We start from the raw sequence: 16,651 nt of genomic DNA, 5'->3' as shown, positions 1-16,651 counted from the left end.
GCGATTTGCCTCTCCTCTAGACGGGAAGGGCTGTTGAGAGACGACTCTTGCCTTTGCCCCACGAGGGGATCAGATGTTTGTCAAGTCTTTTTGGCTCATGGTTGCAGTGATGTTTGTGGTTGTGCTTCAGAACCTCCCAGTCCGGGCAGGCGTTTGTCCCAACTGTGGCATTTAGGAGACAAAATCTTGCTGAAGACCAACAAGCCATCCAGGGCCTCCTCAGCCCACGTATTTATTGTCTATACGCCACACCGTACAACCACCAAACCCCCTGCCCTCCCCATCCCTTTGGTCTCACAGTGACTTGTTGTTATATTTTTTTATCTGTCTCCTGATCCGCTTCCCCGCGTGCTGATGCTGGGGAGGGAGGTGGGATGAGGGGGCTGTGCAGGGAACAGCCGTGGAAATGCCAGTTTAGCTGCATGTTACGCCACGGCCCGGGTCCCTGGGCACTTTTGGAAATTGGTTTCTGGGTGATATTTTTAGAGGTATTTAAACATCTGAAGATACCAAGAGTTGTTAGTGTGGATTTTCAAGAAGCGCTTAATTAATTGCCTGTGTCCTATGGGAACTTCCGAGAACCTTGCTAGACAGCTGCCAGCACAGTTAGATGCCTCAATAGTCCTAAAGATTTTTGAACTTCAAAATTTCTTAGGTGGCTAATGAAAAAAGAGGAATCAAAAAATTTAAACGTTTAAAAATGAGGCAGCAATCGTTATTTGATAAGCAGGCTGCTGCAAGACAAAGGGATGAATGCATGATGGGTCATAGAGTTTTTATTGCAAGTTTAACTCATAAGCTAATCCTCCCTCAGTACGGCATCAAACCCAAGGTGTTCTGATAAGCTTCTGCCTTTCTAAAATCTGGCGAGTGCTTTCAAATAAGCTTAACAAGGATACCTACCCCGGTTCTTGAAGGAAGGCTCAACACAGCTTACAAGCGCCTGTCTGCCAGAAATTTATTTGCATATAAATACTGAAGTAAGCCAGGTAGCTGAAAAACACGCATTTCCTCAAGCGAAAGTTATTGTGCCCTCTGTTCTCCTCATTTCTATGTGTCTCTACAAATGAGTTGAGCTCCCCAGCATCCTCTGCCTAGCTAATTGCATTTAAATGGTTACAGGACTTATTATGTGGGCAGCATGATTTTGCATGCCTCCTTCTCAGTGTCTATTCTCAGAGCCGTCTGTCCTTCTGTCCACACTTCCCACCGTAGCAGCCGGGTTCCTGATGTCTTTTCTGGCTCTTCGCGTGGTCTTGAAGCCTTCAGAAAACCCTAAAGGGATTTCCCATCTGTGATATTCGTGGCGTTTCTTCACTGGTGCTGAGACTATCTTGGCATGAAGACTCCAGGACTCACTTTCAGTAAGAGCTTGATCCAACAATAAATGAATTTCCAGTGCCAACCATCGCTCTGCTATCTTGTTTCTGGTAAGGTTTTATTTATCGAAAAGATGCAGAGCCTCATCAAAATGCAATTTGCTGAGCCCTGGCTCTACATTGAGAAACTACTTCTCAAAGCCAAAGGCAATTTTCCATGTAAAAAGAAGACTAAGGGTGTAACATAGGTGTGTTTTGGGAATTGTGAAAGCCATGCTACAACTTGGCATGAACTACAGCACTTGCCTGCCATGGGGCTTTGGAGTGAAAGATCATAATAAAGATAAACTTAAGCAGGGAAACAACCACAATGGATGAAAGGTGAAAAAAAAAAAAAAAGAGAGAAGAAAAAAAAAAAAGACTAGTATATCCTAGGGAGACTGCTACTATACTGCAAAAGCATAAAACTTCTTAGTCATTGAGTGTTACCATTTGGTAGACACAGTTGTATATTTTTAATTTTCTCCTGCATTATAGGGTGTGTTTCTGGGTAGGGTCAGTGTTTGGCAAATTGAAGATGAAAATCTGTAAACCACGCCACACTGATGAAGACAGTAACTGTCTCCTCCTTCACGCCCATGCAAAACCCAGCCCACCTCCAGAAACAGATAAAAGCGAGCATCTACTGCCCTCCAGTCAGAGGGACTTACTTCCCTTCTCTTTACACTCATCTCCTCGCAGCACAACCCCATTGATCTTCCTTATCTTCTCGATTTTTGACTCTGCTCGGAAGAAACAGCCATGTCTCGGCAGTCTGTCTGCAGAAGCTTTGGAGGCGGCAGTAGAAGGGGCTACAGCTCTTGCTCTGCCATCGGTGGTGGCTTTGGAGGAGGTGGCGGCAGAAGCAGGAGCAGCTACAGCTCGTTCTCTGTGTCCAGGGGATTTGGAGGTGGTGGACGTTGTGGAGGGTTTACCAGCAGGAGCCTCCATAACATGGGTGGCAGCGGAAGGATTTCCATGGGTGGATGCTACGGTGGTGGGGGCAGGATGGGCAGCTTTGGTGGAGGCTACGGAGGAGGAATGGGCGGCTTTGGTGGAGGAATGGGCGGAGGAGGAATGGGTGGCTTTGGTGGAGGGATGGGTAGTTATGGTGGAGGAATGGGTAGTTACGGTGGAGGCATGGGTAGTTACGGTGGAGGAATGGGTAGTTACGGTGGAGGAATGGGCGGTGGAGGAATGGGCGGCTTTGGCGGACCAGGCTTTGGCATGCCAGGCTTTGGTGGCCCTGGTAGAGGTGGCCCTGGAATCCAGCCAGTGCAGGTTGACTCAACCCTCCTACAGCCAGTCCATGTTGAGATTGATCCTCAGATCCAGCAAGTCAAAAACCAGGAGAAGGAGCAGATCAAGACTCTTAACAATCAATTTGCCTCTTTTATTGATAAGGTGAGAGGGTGGGATTGTGTCTAAGGGTCAAAACTGGGAGGAACTTTCAAGTTCTGCAGAAATGTCCTTTTTGGGCTAAATATCAGCAGGCTGAGACGCTTGAGCAGAGTCTTTTTATTAAGTACTGCTAGAGAAGAGATGAGAATCTCTCTTCCATAGGAGATCAAAGCTATGTCTTCAGGGCTTTAATCCAGCCTGTTGCACCAGGATCAAGTAATAGTTCGGTCTTGCAAGCAGGCTCAACGCCTCCAAACATCTTTAGGTTTCAGGCACCAATTTTCCCTCCTGTACCATTCTCTTTCCAAATACCCTCCCATTTAAATATTCACTTATATATATATATATATATATATTTTTTTTTTTTTCTTTTGGCTTTCAAATATTCAGGCTTTTAAATCCAGACTAGAAATCAAAGATTTCTACACTGCCTGTGATGGGAATGTACTTAGAGCTGGTGCTACATTTATAAGACTTGACTATGAGTTAGAAATTCCCTCCTTTTCCTGTTCTTGCCGTTTAGGCAGCAACAGAAATAGAAAAAAAAAACCAAAAACATATTAACTGGGTGTCTTGTCATGCAAAGGAGAATCTTTTCCTGCTGGTCCCCACGTGATGGTGGATACTCCATGTGTTGGCTTTCAGGTCCGCTTCCTGGAGCAACAGAACAAGGTCCTCTCCACCAAGTGGGAGCTCCTCCAACAGCAAGGGCCTTCGGGGCCAAGGAAGAACCTTGATACCATCTTTGAAAATTACATCCAGAACCTGAGGAGGCAGCTGGACTCAATCTTGGCACAGCGGGGACAGCTGGAGTCAGAGCTGCAGAGCATGCAGCAATACGTCGAGGATTACAAAACCAAGTAAGTGCAGTGGCCGTCTAACCCATAAAGAAACTCAAGCAGCTTTGTAGTCATCTTTCTTCACACACATGGTTTTTATGGCAATTCTGGACATAGTTTTTTCAGTCTATATATCCTGTGTTGGTTTTTTTTGTGGGTTGTTTTTTTTTTTTTTTTTTTTTTTTTTTTTTTTTTTTTTTCCCTCGTTTAGTTTCTTTAGCATGGCCTTAGGCAGGAAAATTCAGGAAAGTCAGCTTTTATTTTTACTCTCTATAGGTATGAGGAAGAGATCAACAGACGCACAACTGCTGAGAACGAGTTTGTGGTGCTTAAGAAGGTGAGTCACGCACTAACAAGGTGATTGCTTGAATATCAGGCTTTATCTGTGCTCGGAGGGGACTCCTTCAACGGGAATTTGTAGAGATTGAAGGATCTGTGGGCTGACATTTGAAATAACTTTTTTTTTTTTTTTTAAGTTGTATAACTGAATACCGCTATCGTAATTTTTACCCTCAGCACAGACTATGATTTCCATGATCCTGAAAGATTTCCAAGAGGAAATTAAACTATTCTCTATGAACTTTCCTTTAGGATGTGGACTCTGCCTACATGACCAAAGTAGAGCTGGAAGCCAAGGTGGGAGCTCTGACCGATGAAATCAACTTCCTGAGGTGCATCTACGAGGAGGTAAGAGCTCTGCCTTCCGCTGGGCTGCCTGGAGTTGCAATGAAGTGTGTGGTGGCCAAAGACACCGGGGTTGGACTGGATGCCCGTGTGGATTTGGTCTGGAGAGGCTGCTTGGTGTTGCTGCTCCTTCTGCCCTTCTTGGATGGTCAGGCTAAGTCATGTTTGTTTGCAGGAGCTGGCTCAGATGCAGACAATCAGCCGGGACCTGTCTGTGGTGGTGTCCATGGACAACAACCGGCACCTGGATCTGGACAGCATCATCGAGGAGGTCAGGCGTCAGTACGAGCAGATTGCTCAGAGCAGCAGAGCTGAAGCTGAGGCTTGGTACCAGAGCCAGGTGAGTTGGGAAGCAATGAAGGAACCCTGGGTGACGGATAGAGTTCACAGATAATTTATGACAATGGGAGACATCTCTTCAAGCTAACACTGCTAGAACTCATGCAAGGAAGGCTCAAGAGGAATTCTGTTTCTTTTGGTGCACGGTACAAGCCTCTCAATAAAGATGGCCAAAATAGTACCTTGAAAATGCCTGCCCAAAGTAGCTTGCCAGAAGCCGAGGGATGCTTATTAGTCACTAAGACCTATTTCAAAGTTCAAAACCAATAATCGAGTCTCAGACTCATCTTTTATATTGAGCTGGGCATCCATGACCAACGTGATAGATCCTTGTAGCAACATGCGAGCTATGAAACTGTTGACAAATCTTGCCGAGGCGTCAGGAATGTCTCACTGAAGGTTTGCTTTGTCTTGGTGCCGTCAGTATGAACAGCTGCAGAGCACTGCTGGAAGACACGGGGACAGCCTCCGCAACACCAAGATAGAGATCCAGGAGCTGACCAGGAACATTCAGAGGCTGCGGGCTGAGATTGAGAACGTGAAGAAGCAGGTAGGGGTTGGCTAGTGTCACGTGGGATGTTGGCACGTTGTGGGGCAGAAATGGTTTCTTCAACCAGCCCTTGTTTGCTTCATGTAAATGTTTCATTTTATTTTTCTTGACTTCTCCGCTTGGGGTTTGAGGGCTGATGCTAACTGACAAAATGGGATCTGAGAACGTGCCCTTTATTTTTTCCTCAGAACCAGCAGCTTCAGGCAGCTATTGCCGAGGCTGAGGAGCGGGGCGAGATGGCCCTCAAGGATGCCAGGATAAAGCTGGAAGAGCTGGAAAGTGCCCTGCAGAAAGACAAGGAGGAGCTGGCTCGCTTGCTGAAGGAGTACCAGGAGCTGCTGAACATCAAGATTGCTCTGGATGTTGAGATTGCCATGTACAGGAAGCTGCTGGAGGGAGAGGAGAACAGGTAAACACTTCACCTCTGGTTTGAGAGGGCTGTTATGATCGATGCTGGATGCCCTGAGTTTTGATAACAGTGTAATCCCAATCCAGCTCTTTTGGTTAAAACGGGTAGATGTGGTGATTGGCACTCTGGGTGATATTGGCACTCGGGGTGATATTTTGGAGAGTCAGGACTGATAATTGGCATGGCCTGGTCACTATAGGTGGTATAACTAACAATTTGTTTCTGTTATGTGCAAACACTGTAATGAACATCAGATCTGAAAGAACCATATGGTAAAGAGTAATTGTCAATGCCTTCCCTCCTTAGATATTTTAGTGATACGGCAGTTACTGATAAAGAAGAAACAGGAAAATGGTTTGATAATTAAAATACAGTTCTGTTTTTACAATGTTGCTTTTGTTGGGTAATTAAAATGTACCGATTTCCCTTTGCAGGCTGTGCAATGATGGCATGTCCAACGTCAACGTCTGTAAGTATCTGCAATTGTTTCCTTGTGAAGCAGCAGCAGACCAGATTTTTTTTGGAGATAGAGCCTGCCAGTGGGCAATGCGTATGTAACCTGTGCTTCTCTTCCAGCTGTGGTAGGCAGAACCACCATCTCTGGAGGCAGAGGAGGCATGGGAGGAGGCTTTGGAGGCGGCAGCGGCATGGGCGGAGGCTTCGGAGGCGGCAGTGGCATGGGAGGAGGCTTCGGAGGCGGCAGCGGCATGGGCGGAGGAATGGGAGGAGGCGTATGTGGAGTAGGAGGCAGCTTTGGAGGAGGCAGCATGGGCGGCAGCTGTGGAATGGGAGGAGGAATGTACAGCGGTGGCTTCTCTTCTGGAAGTGGAAGGATGTGCGGCTCTGGAGGGGGCAACTTCAGCTCCGGTGGGGGATCGTCCTCCGTACGGAGATGTGTCACAACCACCTCCGTCAAATCTTCGGGCGTGAGATTCTGAGCCCCAAAGCCAGATTGAAAAAGGAAAGAAACACCTCCTGTCTTCCCCCGGCAGCAGCCCAGCCTCCTTAAATCCAGCTCCAGCGTCCTGCAATGAAATGAACTGTGTCCCTCACGGCCCACCATGTACCAGCTCATCTACCTGGCTTGGTCCCAGCAAGGGAGACTCGTGGCAGTGCCACGTCCCGCCAACAGCCCTGCTGAGCTGCTCGTTAGCCCCAAGCCCCGTGATGAAATAACTCTCTGAGCAAAGAAAAGCCTCTCCTGTGGATACCCAGCACGGAGAGCTGATTTACAGGAGGGAAACGCTCTGCCTTTCTTGCTGTGTTGTACATTTCTGGCTGCCTTGTGGCAAATGTGTATAAAACTGCTCTTTCTTCCTCTGTCCTCATGTTTGTTCCCCGATGGCCGTGTCCCTGGGGTGCTTCTGCATGCAGTATATCCCGCTGCTTCCATTCACTAGCCTTTGGGGTCAGGGTAGATGTGGGGCAAGTGGAACTTGTCCCTTGGCAGAGCTGGGGAGGGAGCATCTTCTTGGCAGGTGGCCAGAGGGATGAACGGCCCCGGAGCGAGGCTCCTGGGCAGCTTTGCTCACCTGGTAGCCCCAGGTGTGCTGTAAGCAGGAGCTCTCCCTGGAGGTTGTGGCTTCCAGTTCCACTTGTCCTTGCTCTCTGTGACACTTGGTAACCCCTTACACACACGTGGACTTTTTCTAAGGAGAACAAACCTTGCTCTTCAGTGCCAGGCCCCCTGTGACATGGAACAAGATGTACTGTCCCCACCTCCCTTCCTCTTCTGTTTGTGGTAGGCCCTACTTTCTTGGGAATTTACCATTCTCAATAAATTGCAGAGAACATTCATGATGCTTTTGTGTCATTACTTTGGAGGGCCCTTCTACACAAGGTGATTTTTGCTGTTGGAGAAGGAGCTTTGTGGGAAAACGTGGGTTGTTCTTCTTTTGAATGTGTTGTGACTGCTTTGAGGGGTCTGGGCTGGTGTGCGGAGAGAGCTGGACAAGTGCCCAATCGTGGGTGATGGTTCGACTCTTATGAGTTGTTGTAGTGCCTGAAAACACAAGCCCATATCTAGAACGGTGGGGGTTTGGGTGCTGAGTTCACAGAACATGCAGTAATTCAGCTGAGACAGGAGTAATGTCCTGGCATTCATGTCTCAGCCATCGTAGCAGCCAAAGCCATTGAGCACCCTCCCATGACAGTCCCTTCTGCTCATCTGGTGGAGCTGGATATGTGTTAGGGAAAGAAGATTGCAATTGTCTGTGGAGAGCGGTGGGAGAGCAGGTTTACAACTGCCCGTAAGCATGGGTATGGCCGTTGGCCAAGCACCTACTCGCTGGAGTACAAGTCGGCTGTGGCCAGGCCGGCTGCGCAGCTCGGCACCCTACGAGCACCAGGGGCGCTTGAGAAGCACCAACTCATCCCCCTCTTCATGCACCAGAAGGGGGAACACGAAGGGCTGGGACGGAGTGATTCATCCCAAACCCCTGGGCTCAGGTACCCCTCAGCTCCCTCAAAAGTCGATAAATTCCCCCAGAGTCTCTCCTTTACACTGAGAGCAAGAGGGAGAGATCTGGTCTAGTTCGAGGAGCGGGGACTGGGAGAAGAATGCTGGTGTGTTTGATCTGCGCTCTGCTCCAGTTGCTCCAGCCCACAAAGAGATCAAAGAGGCAGAAACCGCTGTCAGTAGTGGTTGAGGAGTCCCACAACAACCTGCTGTGAGCTGCCAGTGTCCCCGACGCAGGTCGGGAAGCTGCAGACCTCAGAAGAGGCCCATCAAGGTGGTGGGGAATGGTTCCAGGGCTCTCCAAGAGGGATCTGAGTGGCTTTGAAGCCCAGCAGAAGTGAGCTCGAGCTGGGGAACGTGGCCGGGTTTGGCCCAAGCAGGAGACGATGAGAAGGCAATGCCTCTGCGAAGCTGGGGCTGTGCCAAGAGTTCTTTGGGCTTTGGCTTGTGGAAAGAGTCACCTGTTCTCATTTTTAATTTTAAGACGGTTTCTTCTCAGCTTTAAAATCTGAAACACAGCGTTGTAGACGCATTGTTGTGAGGAGTCATTGCAACATCCTCCTCTATGCTGCCAGAATCTCTTTGCTGTGTGAGATCCAGAGCTGCAGCCTGGCTTAGTCTCCATCTATGTTTTCTGCAGAGTTTACATTTTGCCTAGTGTTGACGATTCTACCGTGTACTACTCCTTGTGTAAGAGATCTGAAGGAACGGCTGGAGCCCAGGCTTGGTATTGAGTCTTATTTGGAGGAGGCTGAAGTGACTCCAGGTTTGGTACAATCTGCACATCTTGTCTGAAGACGTCAGAGAGTGACTCAATCTGGGAGTCTTATCTGTGAGCTGAATGTGGTCAGCATCCAGGCATTTGGCTGACTTAACAGATCTTCCCCCTCGTTGTGGAGCTGTTATGTGGGATGTTACAACCAAGTCACGCAGCCGACTGAGAGAGGCGGCTACCGTGCGTTTGGCAACCTGGAGGGAGGCCATGGGAAGAGATGATTTGTTTTTTCTAAGTAAAAACTGAGTTACCCCACACCTGCCCAGGTCTGCTCATCATGAGGGTGTGCACTGAACTGCAGAATGAACTGGAGCACGTTTATGGTTTAAACCCAGCCAGCACCTAAACACCACACAGCTGCTTACCCACTTCTCCCCCACCAGTGAGCTGGGGAGGAGAATTGGAAAAAAAAGGAAAACTCGTAGGTTGAGATAGGAACAGTTTAACACAATGCAATAATAATATTAATAATAACAACAACAATGAAAAGGATGATAACAAAATAAAAGAGAGAAATAAAACTCAAGAATATTAAGTGATACACCATGCAACTGCTCACCACCCTCTGACCGTCCCTGAGGAGTGATCCACCCCTCTGGGCCAACCCCCCCATTTCTACACTGAGCATGATGTCCTGTGGTATGGAATAGCCCTTTGGCTAGTTTGGGCCAGCTGTCCTGGCCGTGCTCCCTCCCAACTTGTGGTACACCCGGCAGAGCATGGGAAACTGAAAAATTCTTAATTTAGGATAGTGCTATTTAGCAATAACTAAAACATCAGGGTGTTATCGACGTTATTCTCACACTGAATCCAAACTCCAGCACTGCACCACCTACTGGGGAGGAAATTAGCTCTATCCCAGCCCGAACCAGGAGAAACACTTACCTCCTCTTTTTGGGGATAGCGACTGGGAAATCAGACCCTCTTCATTCAAGCTGCTTTTGAAAGGGAAAATGTCCCCTCCCTGCCCATCCTCCAGCTGCAGCTTGCTGCGTACGACAGGCCACACACATCTGGAAAACCCTTGGCCAACCATTACTTGTGTCCCTCAAGGGTGGGATAACCCTCGGCCAACCATTACTTGCGTCCCTCAAGGGGAATAACCCTTGGCCAACCATTACTTGAGTCCCTCAAGGGTGGGATAACCCTTGGCCAACCATTACTTGCGTCCCTCAAGGGTAACCATCTCCACTCCCTACGCCCTGTTCTGTGAAGAGTCTGCGGTGTCCAGCAGCCTCCGTCCCAGTGACAGGCACCAGCATTTACGTTTCTGATTCCTCTGGCGGCTTTTGCAAGTGATTCTCTGGGCTGGGTTTTCAAAGGCTTTGAAGTGTCTGTGGCTGAAGGCTGTTCCCTAGTGATACTTTCAAACAACGTTTAGTTGCACAAGTCTTACAGCAGATTCTGAAAATTCCTTATGGATGTATATATTCACATTTAGGTTTCCTGATTGTCCTTAAATGCTTGGCCATTATTGTTTTAAATCTTTTGAAGGACTGTAATGTGTATTTTCTCTGTCACTTTTTGATTACTTGTGCTGGTTATTATCTAGAGGGGAAAAGTGAAAAGTCATCGTATATTTCACTCATTAACTTAAACATGTATTTATTGATAATATTCAGACAGTTAAGGCTTTCAGAATGCCTTTAGAATAGTATTTACAGACCTCTTTACTTTTAACCAGCATTTATAATCCAGTTTAGACAGAACACTGCACATCAGTATCATTGTATATTTTTTGTCGTAATCTGGAACCTTATGTGTAATTATTTAAAACTTCATTTACACGCAATCGAAAAATGGGCTTCTTTGTTTCAGAAACATCCTACACAATACATTTCTAAAATATCTTCCTTTCCCAACAGAATATTTGAAATCAAGAGGGTATACTATGCCTTAGAAGTTGTCACAGCTCCATTTCTCAACAAGTTTTCCACTTCAGTTGTCTCATAATTGGAAACAATCAGGTAAACAAGAGGTCAGCAACATTCATCTGAGCAGGAGGAGCCCCCTCACCTCCTCCAAGTGTTCATCTGTCATTCCGCTTCTGTAGTGCTTGTCTGTCTGTCCCCCGTCATTGTCACCAAAGCAGCTGCCCGACGTGTCCATTTGTTCTTCCACAGGTTGTCAGTCCCCGTTGTCCTCAGAAGAGCACGGAGAAGGAACGTGATGTTCCAAGAGAAGGAACGTGACGATCCAAGTTGTCTTGTTCACTCTGTTCCAGCAGCATCTGAGGTCCCAGTTAGGTGTCACAGATTTGGAGAGATAGAGTTGGAGGGAATTTTAATCCACTTGTAGAGGACACTCCCATTCAAAGTGATACCGTGCACACTCCAAGGAGATGTTTTTACTTTCTAGCAGGAGAATATGCTGAGTCTCTTCAAACTTTGGTGTCATGAGTTCCAGTTCCAGATTGGGAAACTCCTGAAATGCCAAAGGCTATTTTACATATAAAAAGGGGATTTAGGGTGTGTTTAAGGAATTGTGAAAGCTATATTATAGCTGGGATAGCATCAAAAGTTTTCCTTTCAGTGGAGTTTTGATTGGAAAGATCTATATCTGGGATTATTGGAAACCATTGATGAAGGCTGGAAATCCAATGAGGGGCTGCAGAAAAGGGCATTATCCTAAGAGCTGATTTCCAAGGTGTCGTAAAGGTGTAAGAGTCCGCTTAGTCATTGAGACCTGTTTCAGTGTTCTCGTTCTTTTATTCCCTTCTATATTGCAGGGTGTGTTTCTAGGCAGGCCCAAATATGGTAAAGCTCGACTGAGAATCTGTCAACAACACCATGCTGATGAAAATAATAAAATGGTTTCCACCTTCACGCCCATGTCATCCCAGCCCACCTCCAGAAGAGGATAAAAGGGAATGCCTGAAGCTGTGGAGCCAGAGAAGACTGTGCACACTTCTCTCTGCATTCATCCCTCAGCAGCACAGCTCCGTTCATCTTTCTGCTCTTCTTGATTTTTGACTCTGCTCGGAAGAAACAGCCATGTCTCGGCAGTCTGCCTGCAGAAGCTTTGGCGGCGGGAGTAGAAAGGGCTACAGCTCTTGCTCTGCCATCGGTGGTGGCTTTGGAGGAGGCGGCGGCAGAAGCAGGATCAGTTACAGTTCGTACTCCTCGTCCCGGGGAGGTGGAGGAGGTGGACATTGCGGAGGGTTTAGCAGCAGGAGCCTCCATAACATGGGTGGCAGCAGAAGAATTACTGTGGGTGGATGCTACGGTGGTGGAGGCTACGGAGGCAGGATGGGCGGCTTTGGTGGAGGCTACGGAGGAGGAATGGGCGGCTTTGGTGGAGGAATGGGCGGTGGAGGAATGGGCGGTGGAGGAATGGGCGGCTTTGGTGGAGGAATGGGCAGTGGAGGAATGGGTGGCTTTGGTGGAGGAATGGGTGGTGGAGGAATGGGCAGTGGAGGAATGGGCGGTGGAGGAATGGGTGGCTTTGGTGGTCCTGGCTTCCCTGGAGGCATCCAACCGGTGCAAGTCGACCCGACCCTCCTGCGACCGGTCCATGTTGAGATTGATCCTCAAATCCAGCAAGTGAAAAACCAGGAGAAGGAGCAGATCAAGACTCTTAACAATCAGTTCGCTTCCTTCATTGATAAGGTGAGAATTTAGCACCGTGCTTGTTTGGAGGTGGGCATTTTAAACAACTTTTTTAAACAACTGTGGTGTGGAAAGGGAATTATTTTTCTTACTGACAAATACTTGTTAAAGTTTGCGAGCCTGATGCCTTAATAGCAACTTATTATTAAGGTCTTATTAAGTAATACCGAACAACAGACAAGGTTTCAATGCTAATGGAGGATTAAAGAGAACATCTGCAGGACATTCTGTAGATTCTCTTGCCTAGTCTTCTCTTCAGCCTAATTTCTAGTGATTCAGCGTAAAGTCATCATCGTATATATAGTTATCCTGAGTTCTCATTGCTGTGCTTTGCGTTTGGATGAAACTTTCTTTTCAAGGAACTGATTCTATAAACTTAAGAGTGTTAAAGACCTTTCCACCACTCTTGGATTATTTTCATTGCAAAGACAAACCAAAGAAATACGGAATGTCTTGTAAGAGAATTTATGTGCCGTTAGATGGTTTCCTGACTTTGTCAATAGCAACGTCCCAAACTGACGCTATGGAAAATTGGGATGCAGCTTGCTATTTGCAACATCTTTTTGTCCCAAAGTGAGCAGTACAGAACGATTCAGAAATTAGTAATACCTGTAATGTACTTGAGGAGCTTGGATGTTGGAATGTTCCATAGCTGGCATTGGGGAAATGATTGCCTTGGGCTCCCAAATAATCAGGAGGTTTGAGCAGTGTGATGTCTCCCTGGGTGAACACCTCACACACCCCTTTGTGGGCTTTCAGGTCCGCTTCCTGGAGCAACAGAACAAGGTCCTCTCCACCAAGTGGGAGCTCCTCCAACAGCAAGGGCCTTCGGGGCCAAGGAAGAACCTGGATGTCATCTTTGAAAACTACATCCAGAACCTGAGGAGGAGGCTGGAGTCTCTGCTGGGACAGAGGGGACAGCTGGAGTCGGAGCTGCAGAACATGCGGCAATACGTGGAGGAGTACAAAACCAAGTGAGTGCAGTGACAGCCTGAGGAAGAAATGAGCGGCACGGCAGGAGAGCTGAGCCAGCGGGGACATTCCCACACTGTCTTCTGCCTGCTGTGGGTCTCTGCAGAAATGGGAGCAAGGCTGCCGTGGAGGGCAGGGGGGTTCCGCTGGTTGATGGTGAGCGGTCGAGGAGACTGACCCTGTCTTGTCCCCTTCCCCAGGTATGAAGAAGAGATCAACAGGCGCACCGCTGCTGAGAACGAGTTTGTGGTGCTCAAGAAGGTGAGTCAGAGAGGCAGCAGGAGAGAGGGGGTGTGGGGGGACAGGCTGCAAAGCCCTTGGAAGGAGGCAGCACCCAGAGGAGGCTTTGGCTGCCAACGGCTCCTCTGGGCTGGGCTGCAGCCGTTGTCTCTCTGTGGGATCTTTCCTTTAGGATGTGGACTGTGCCTACATGACCAAAGTAGAGCTGGAAGCCAAGGTGGGAGCTCTGACCGATGAAATCAACTTCCTGAGGTGCATCTACGAGGAGGTAAGAGCTCTGCCTTCCGCTGGGCTGCCTGGAGTTGCAATGAAGTGTGTGGTGGCCAAAGACACCGGGGTTGGACTGGATGCCCGTGTGGATTTGGTCTGGAGAGGCTGCTTGGTGTTGCTGCTCCTTCTGCCCTTCTTGGATGGTCAGGCTAAATCATGTTTGTTTGCAGGAGCTGGCTCAGATGCAGACAATCAGCCGGGACCTGTCTGTGGTGGTGTCCATGGACAACAACCGGCACCTGGATCTGGACAGCATCATCGAGGAGGTCAGGCGTCAGTACGAGCAGATTGCTCAGAACAGCCGGGCCGAAGCTGAGGCTTGGTACCAGAGCCGGGTGAGTTGGGAAGCGCCTGCGACAGTCTCTGCTCCCTTGCCATGGCTCTTGGTAGGTTGTGTCACTGATGGTTTGCCTCATCTCCCTACTGTCAGTATGAAGAGCTGCAGAACACCGCTGGAAGACACGGGGACAGCCTCCGCAACACCAAGATAGAGATCCAGGAGCTGACCAGGAATGTCCAGAGGCTGCGGGCTGAGATTGAGAACGTGAAGAAGCAGGTAGGGCTTCCTCAGCATCTTGTTGGGTAACGGCATGAGGCTGGATCACAACTGAGCTGAGTGGTTGTGAGGGAATGAAATTCAGGTTCTCTGGAGGGGAATGATTGTTCCTGTCTATTTTCTATACAGTTTGTGCCCTGAGGGCTGCTCCAGTGGAGGGTGTGCAGAGGGGAACTGAGAAACTGCCTTTCTTTTCTCCCTTAGAACCAGCAGCTTCAGGCAGCTATTGCTGAGGCTGAGGAGCGGGGCGAGATGGCCCTCAAGGATGCCAGGATAAAGCTGGAAGAGCTCGAAAGTGCCTTGAGCAAAGACAAGGAGGAGCTGGCTCGCTTGCTGAAGGAGTACCAGGAGCTGCTGAACATCAAGATTGCTCTGGATGTTGAGATTGCCATGTACAGGAAGCTGCTGGAGGGAGAGGAGAACAGGTACCTCTCTTTCTTTGTATTGATTTGACTATATTATCTATAGGTTATACTATGTTTTGGTAAAACCTTTGCATGCACTCTAAAAATAAATTGCATATCTCTCACTCTAATGGTTAACATGAAGTATGTTTTCCATATTTCTTGAACGTTAAGTTCAAGGTTGCCATTTGTTTTAAAAAATAATTGGGAATTTCAGAAAGAATAAGGAATATATATCCTACAAAAAAAAAGGGAAATTCTTAGCTGAAGAAACGCGCACTTCCCACAGGATTAACTGGTTGTGCTTTCCCTTTGCAGGCTGTGCAATGATGGCATGTCCAACGTCAACGTCTGTAAGTATCTGCAATTGTTTCCTTGTGAAGCAGCAGCAGACCAGATTTTTTTTGGAGATAGAGCCTGCCAGTGGGCAATGCGTATGTAACCTGTGCTTCTCTTCCAGCTGTGGTAGGCAGGAGCACCATCTCTGGAGGCAGAGGAGGCATGGGAGGAGGCTTCGGAGGCGGCAGCGGCATGGGCGGAGGCTTCGGAGGCGGCAGCGGCATGGGCGGAGGCTTCGGAGGTGGCAGCGGCATGGGCGGAGGAATGGGAGGAGGCGTATGTGGAGTAGGAGGCAGCTTTGGAGGAGGCAGCATGGGCGGCAGCTGTGGAATGGGAGGAGGAATGTACAGCGGTGGCTTCTCTTCTGGAAGTGGAAGGATGTGCGGCTCTGGAGGGGGCAACTTCAGCTCCGGTGGGGGATCGTCCTCCGTACGGAGATGTGTCACAACCACCTCCGTCAAATCTTCGGGCGTGAGATTCTGAGCCCCAAAGCCAGATTGAAAAAGGAAAGAAACACCTCCTGTCTTCCCCCGGCAGCAGCCCAGCCTCCTTAAATCCAGCTCCAGCGTCCTGCAATGAAATGAACTGTGTCCCTCACGGCCCACCATGTACCAGCTCATCTACCTGGCTTGGTCCCAGCAAGGGAGACTCGTGGCAGTGCCACGTCCCGCCAACAGCCCTGCTGAGCTGCTCGTTAGCCCCAAGCCCCGTGATGAAATAACTCTCTGAGCAAAGAAAAGCCTCTCCTGTGGATACCCAGCACGGAGAGCTGATTTACAGGAGGGAAACGCTCTGCCTTTCTTGCTGTGTTGTACATTTCTGGCTGCCTTGTGGCAAATGTGTATAAAACTGCTCTTTCTTCCTCTGTCCTCATGTTTGTTCCCCGATGGCCGTGTCCCTGGGGTGCTTCTGCATGCAGTATATCCCGCTGCTTCCATTCACTAGCCTTTGGGGTCAGGGTAGACGTGGGGCAAGTGGAACTTGTCCCTTGGCAGAGCTGGGGAGGGAGCATCTTCTTGGCAGGTGGCCAGAGGGATGAACGGCCCCGGAGCGAAGCTCCTGGGCAGCTTTGCTCACCTGGTAGCCCCAGGTGTGCTGTAAGCAGGAGCTCTCCCTGGAGGTTGTGGCTTCCAGTTCCACTTGTCCTTGCTCTCTGTGACACCTGGTAACCCCTTACACACACGTGGACTTTTTCTAAGGAGAACAAACCTTGCTCTTCAGTGCCAGGCCCCCTGTGACATGGAACAAGATGTACTGTCCCCACCTCCCTTCCTCTTCTGTTTGTGGTAGGCCCTACTTCCTCGGGATGTTGCCATTCTCAATAAATTGCAGAGAACATTCATGATGCCTTTGTGTCATTACTTTGGAGGGCCCTTCCAGGCAAGGTGGTTTTTGTTGTTGGAGAAGCAGTTTGGTGGGATGGTGTGGGTTGTTCTTCTTTTGAATGTG

The 16,651-nt window shown here is 48.7% G+C and overlaps 1 protein-coding gene across 1 annotated transcript; it reads left to right on the top strand.

Annotated features, from left to right (window-relative positions):
- Nucleotides 1-2,120: 2,120 nt before the first annotated feature.
- LOC141971820 (uncharacterized) lies at nt 2,121-15,993 on the top strand. Its single transcript, XM_074929414.1, has 20 exons — nt 2,121-2,481; nt 2,539-2,762; nt 3,405-3,619; nt 3,875-3,935; nt 4,190-4,285; nt 4,458-4,622; nt 5,046-5,177; nt 5,366-5,580; nt 6,015-6,049; nt 6,157-6,506; nt 11,542-11,569; nt 11,799-12,421; nt 13,181-13,395; nt 13,594-13,654; nt 13,806-13,901; nt 14,074-14,238; nt 14,334-14,459; nt 14,664-14,884; nt 15,182-15,216; nt 15,384-15,993. Exons 1-20 carry the CDS (start codon nt 2,121-2,123, stop codon nt 15,683-15,685), a joined length of 3,726 nt encoding a protein of 1,241 aa, XP_074785515.1. The 3' UTR covers nt 15,686-15,993.
- Nucleotides 15,994-16,651: the final 658 nt, after the last annotated feature.

Source organism: Athene noctua, chromosome 30, assembly GCF_965140245.1.
Source record: "Athene noctua chromosome 30, bAthNoc1.hap1.1, whole genome shotgun sequence".
NCBI lineage: Eukaryota > Metazoa > Chordata > Aves > Strigiformes > Strigidae > Athene > Athene noctua.
Note: the sequence above shows the minus strand (reverse complement) of the source record. Positions and strands in the feature narration are given on the sequence as shown.

What these genes read in the sequence shown, in the direction of transcription:
- LOC141971820 (XM_074929414.1), top strand. Translation starts at nt 2,121, where the DNA reads ATGTCTCGGCAGTCTGTCTGCAGAAGCTTTGGAGGCGGCAGTAGAAGG. An exon ending in CTGGAGGGAGAGGAGAACAG is followed by an intron (nt 5,581 to 6,014) that starts GTAAACACTTCA and finishes TTCCCTTTGCAG; the next exon opens with GCTGTGCAATGATGGCATGT. An exon ending in TGAGGTGCATCTACGAGGAG is followed by an intron (nt 13,902 to 14,073) that starts GTAAGAGCTCTG and finishes GTTTGTTTGCAG; the next exon opens with GAGCTGGCTCAGATGCAGAC.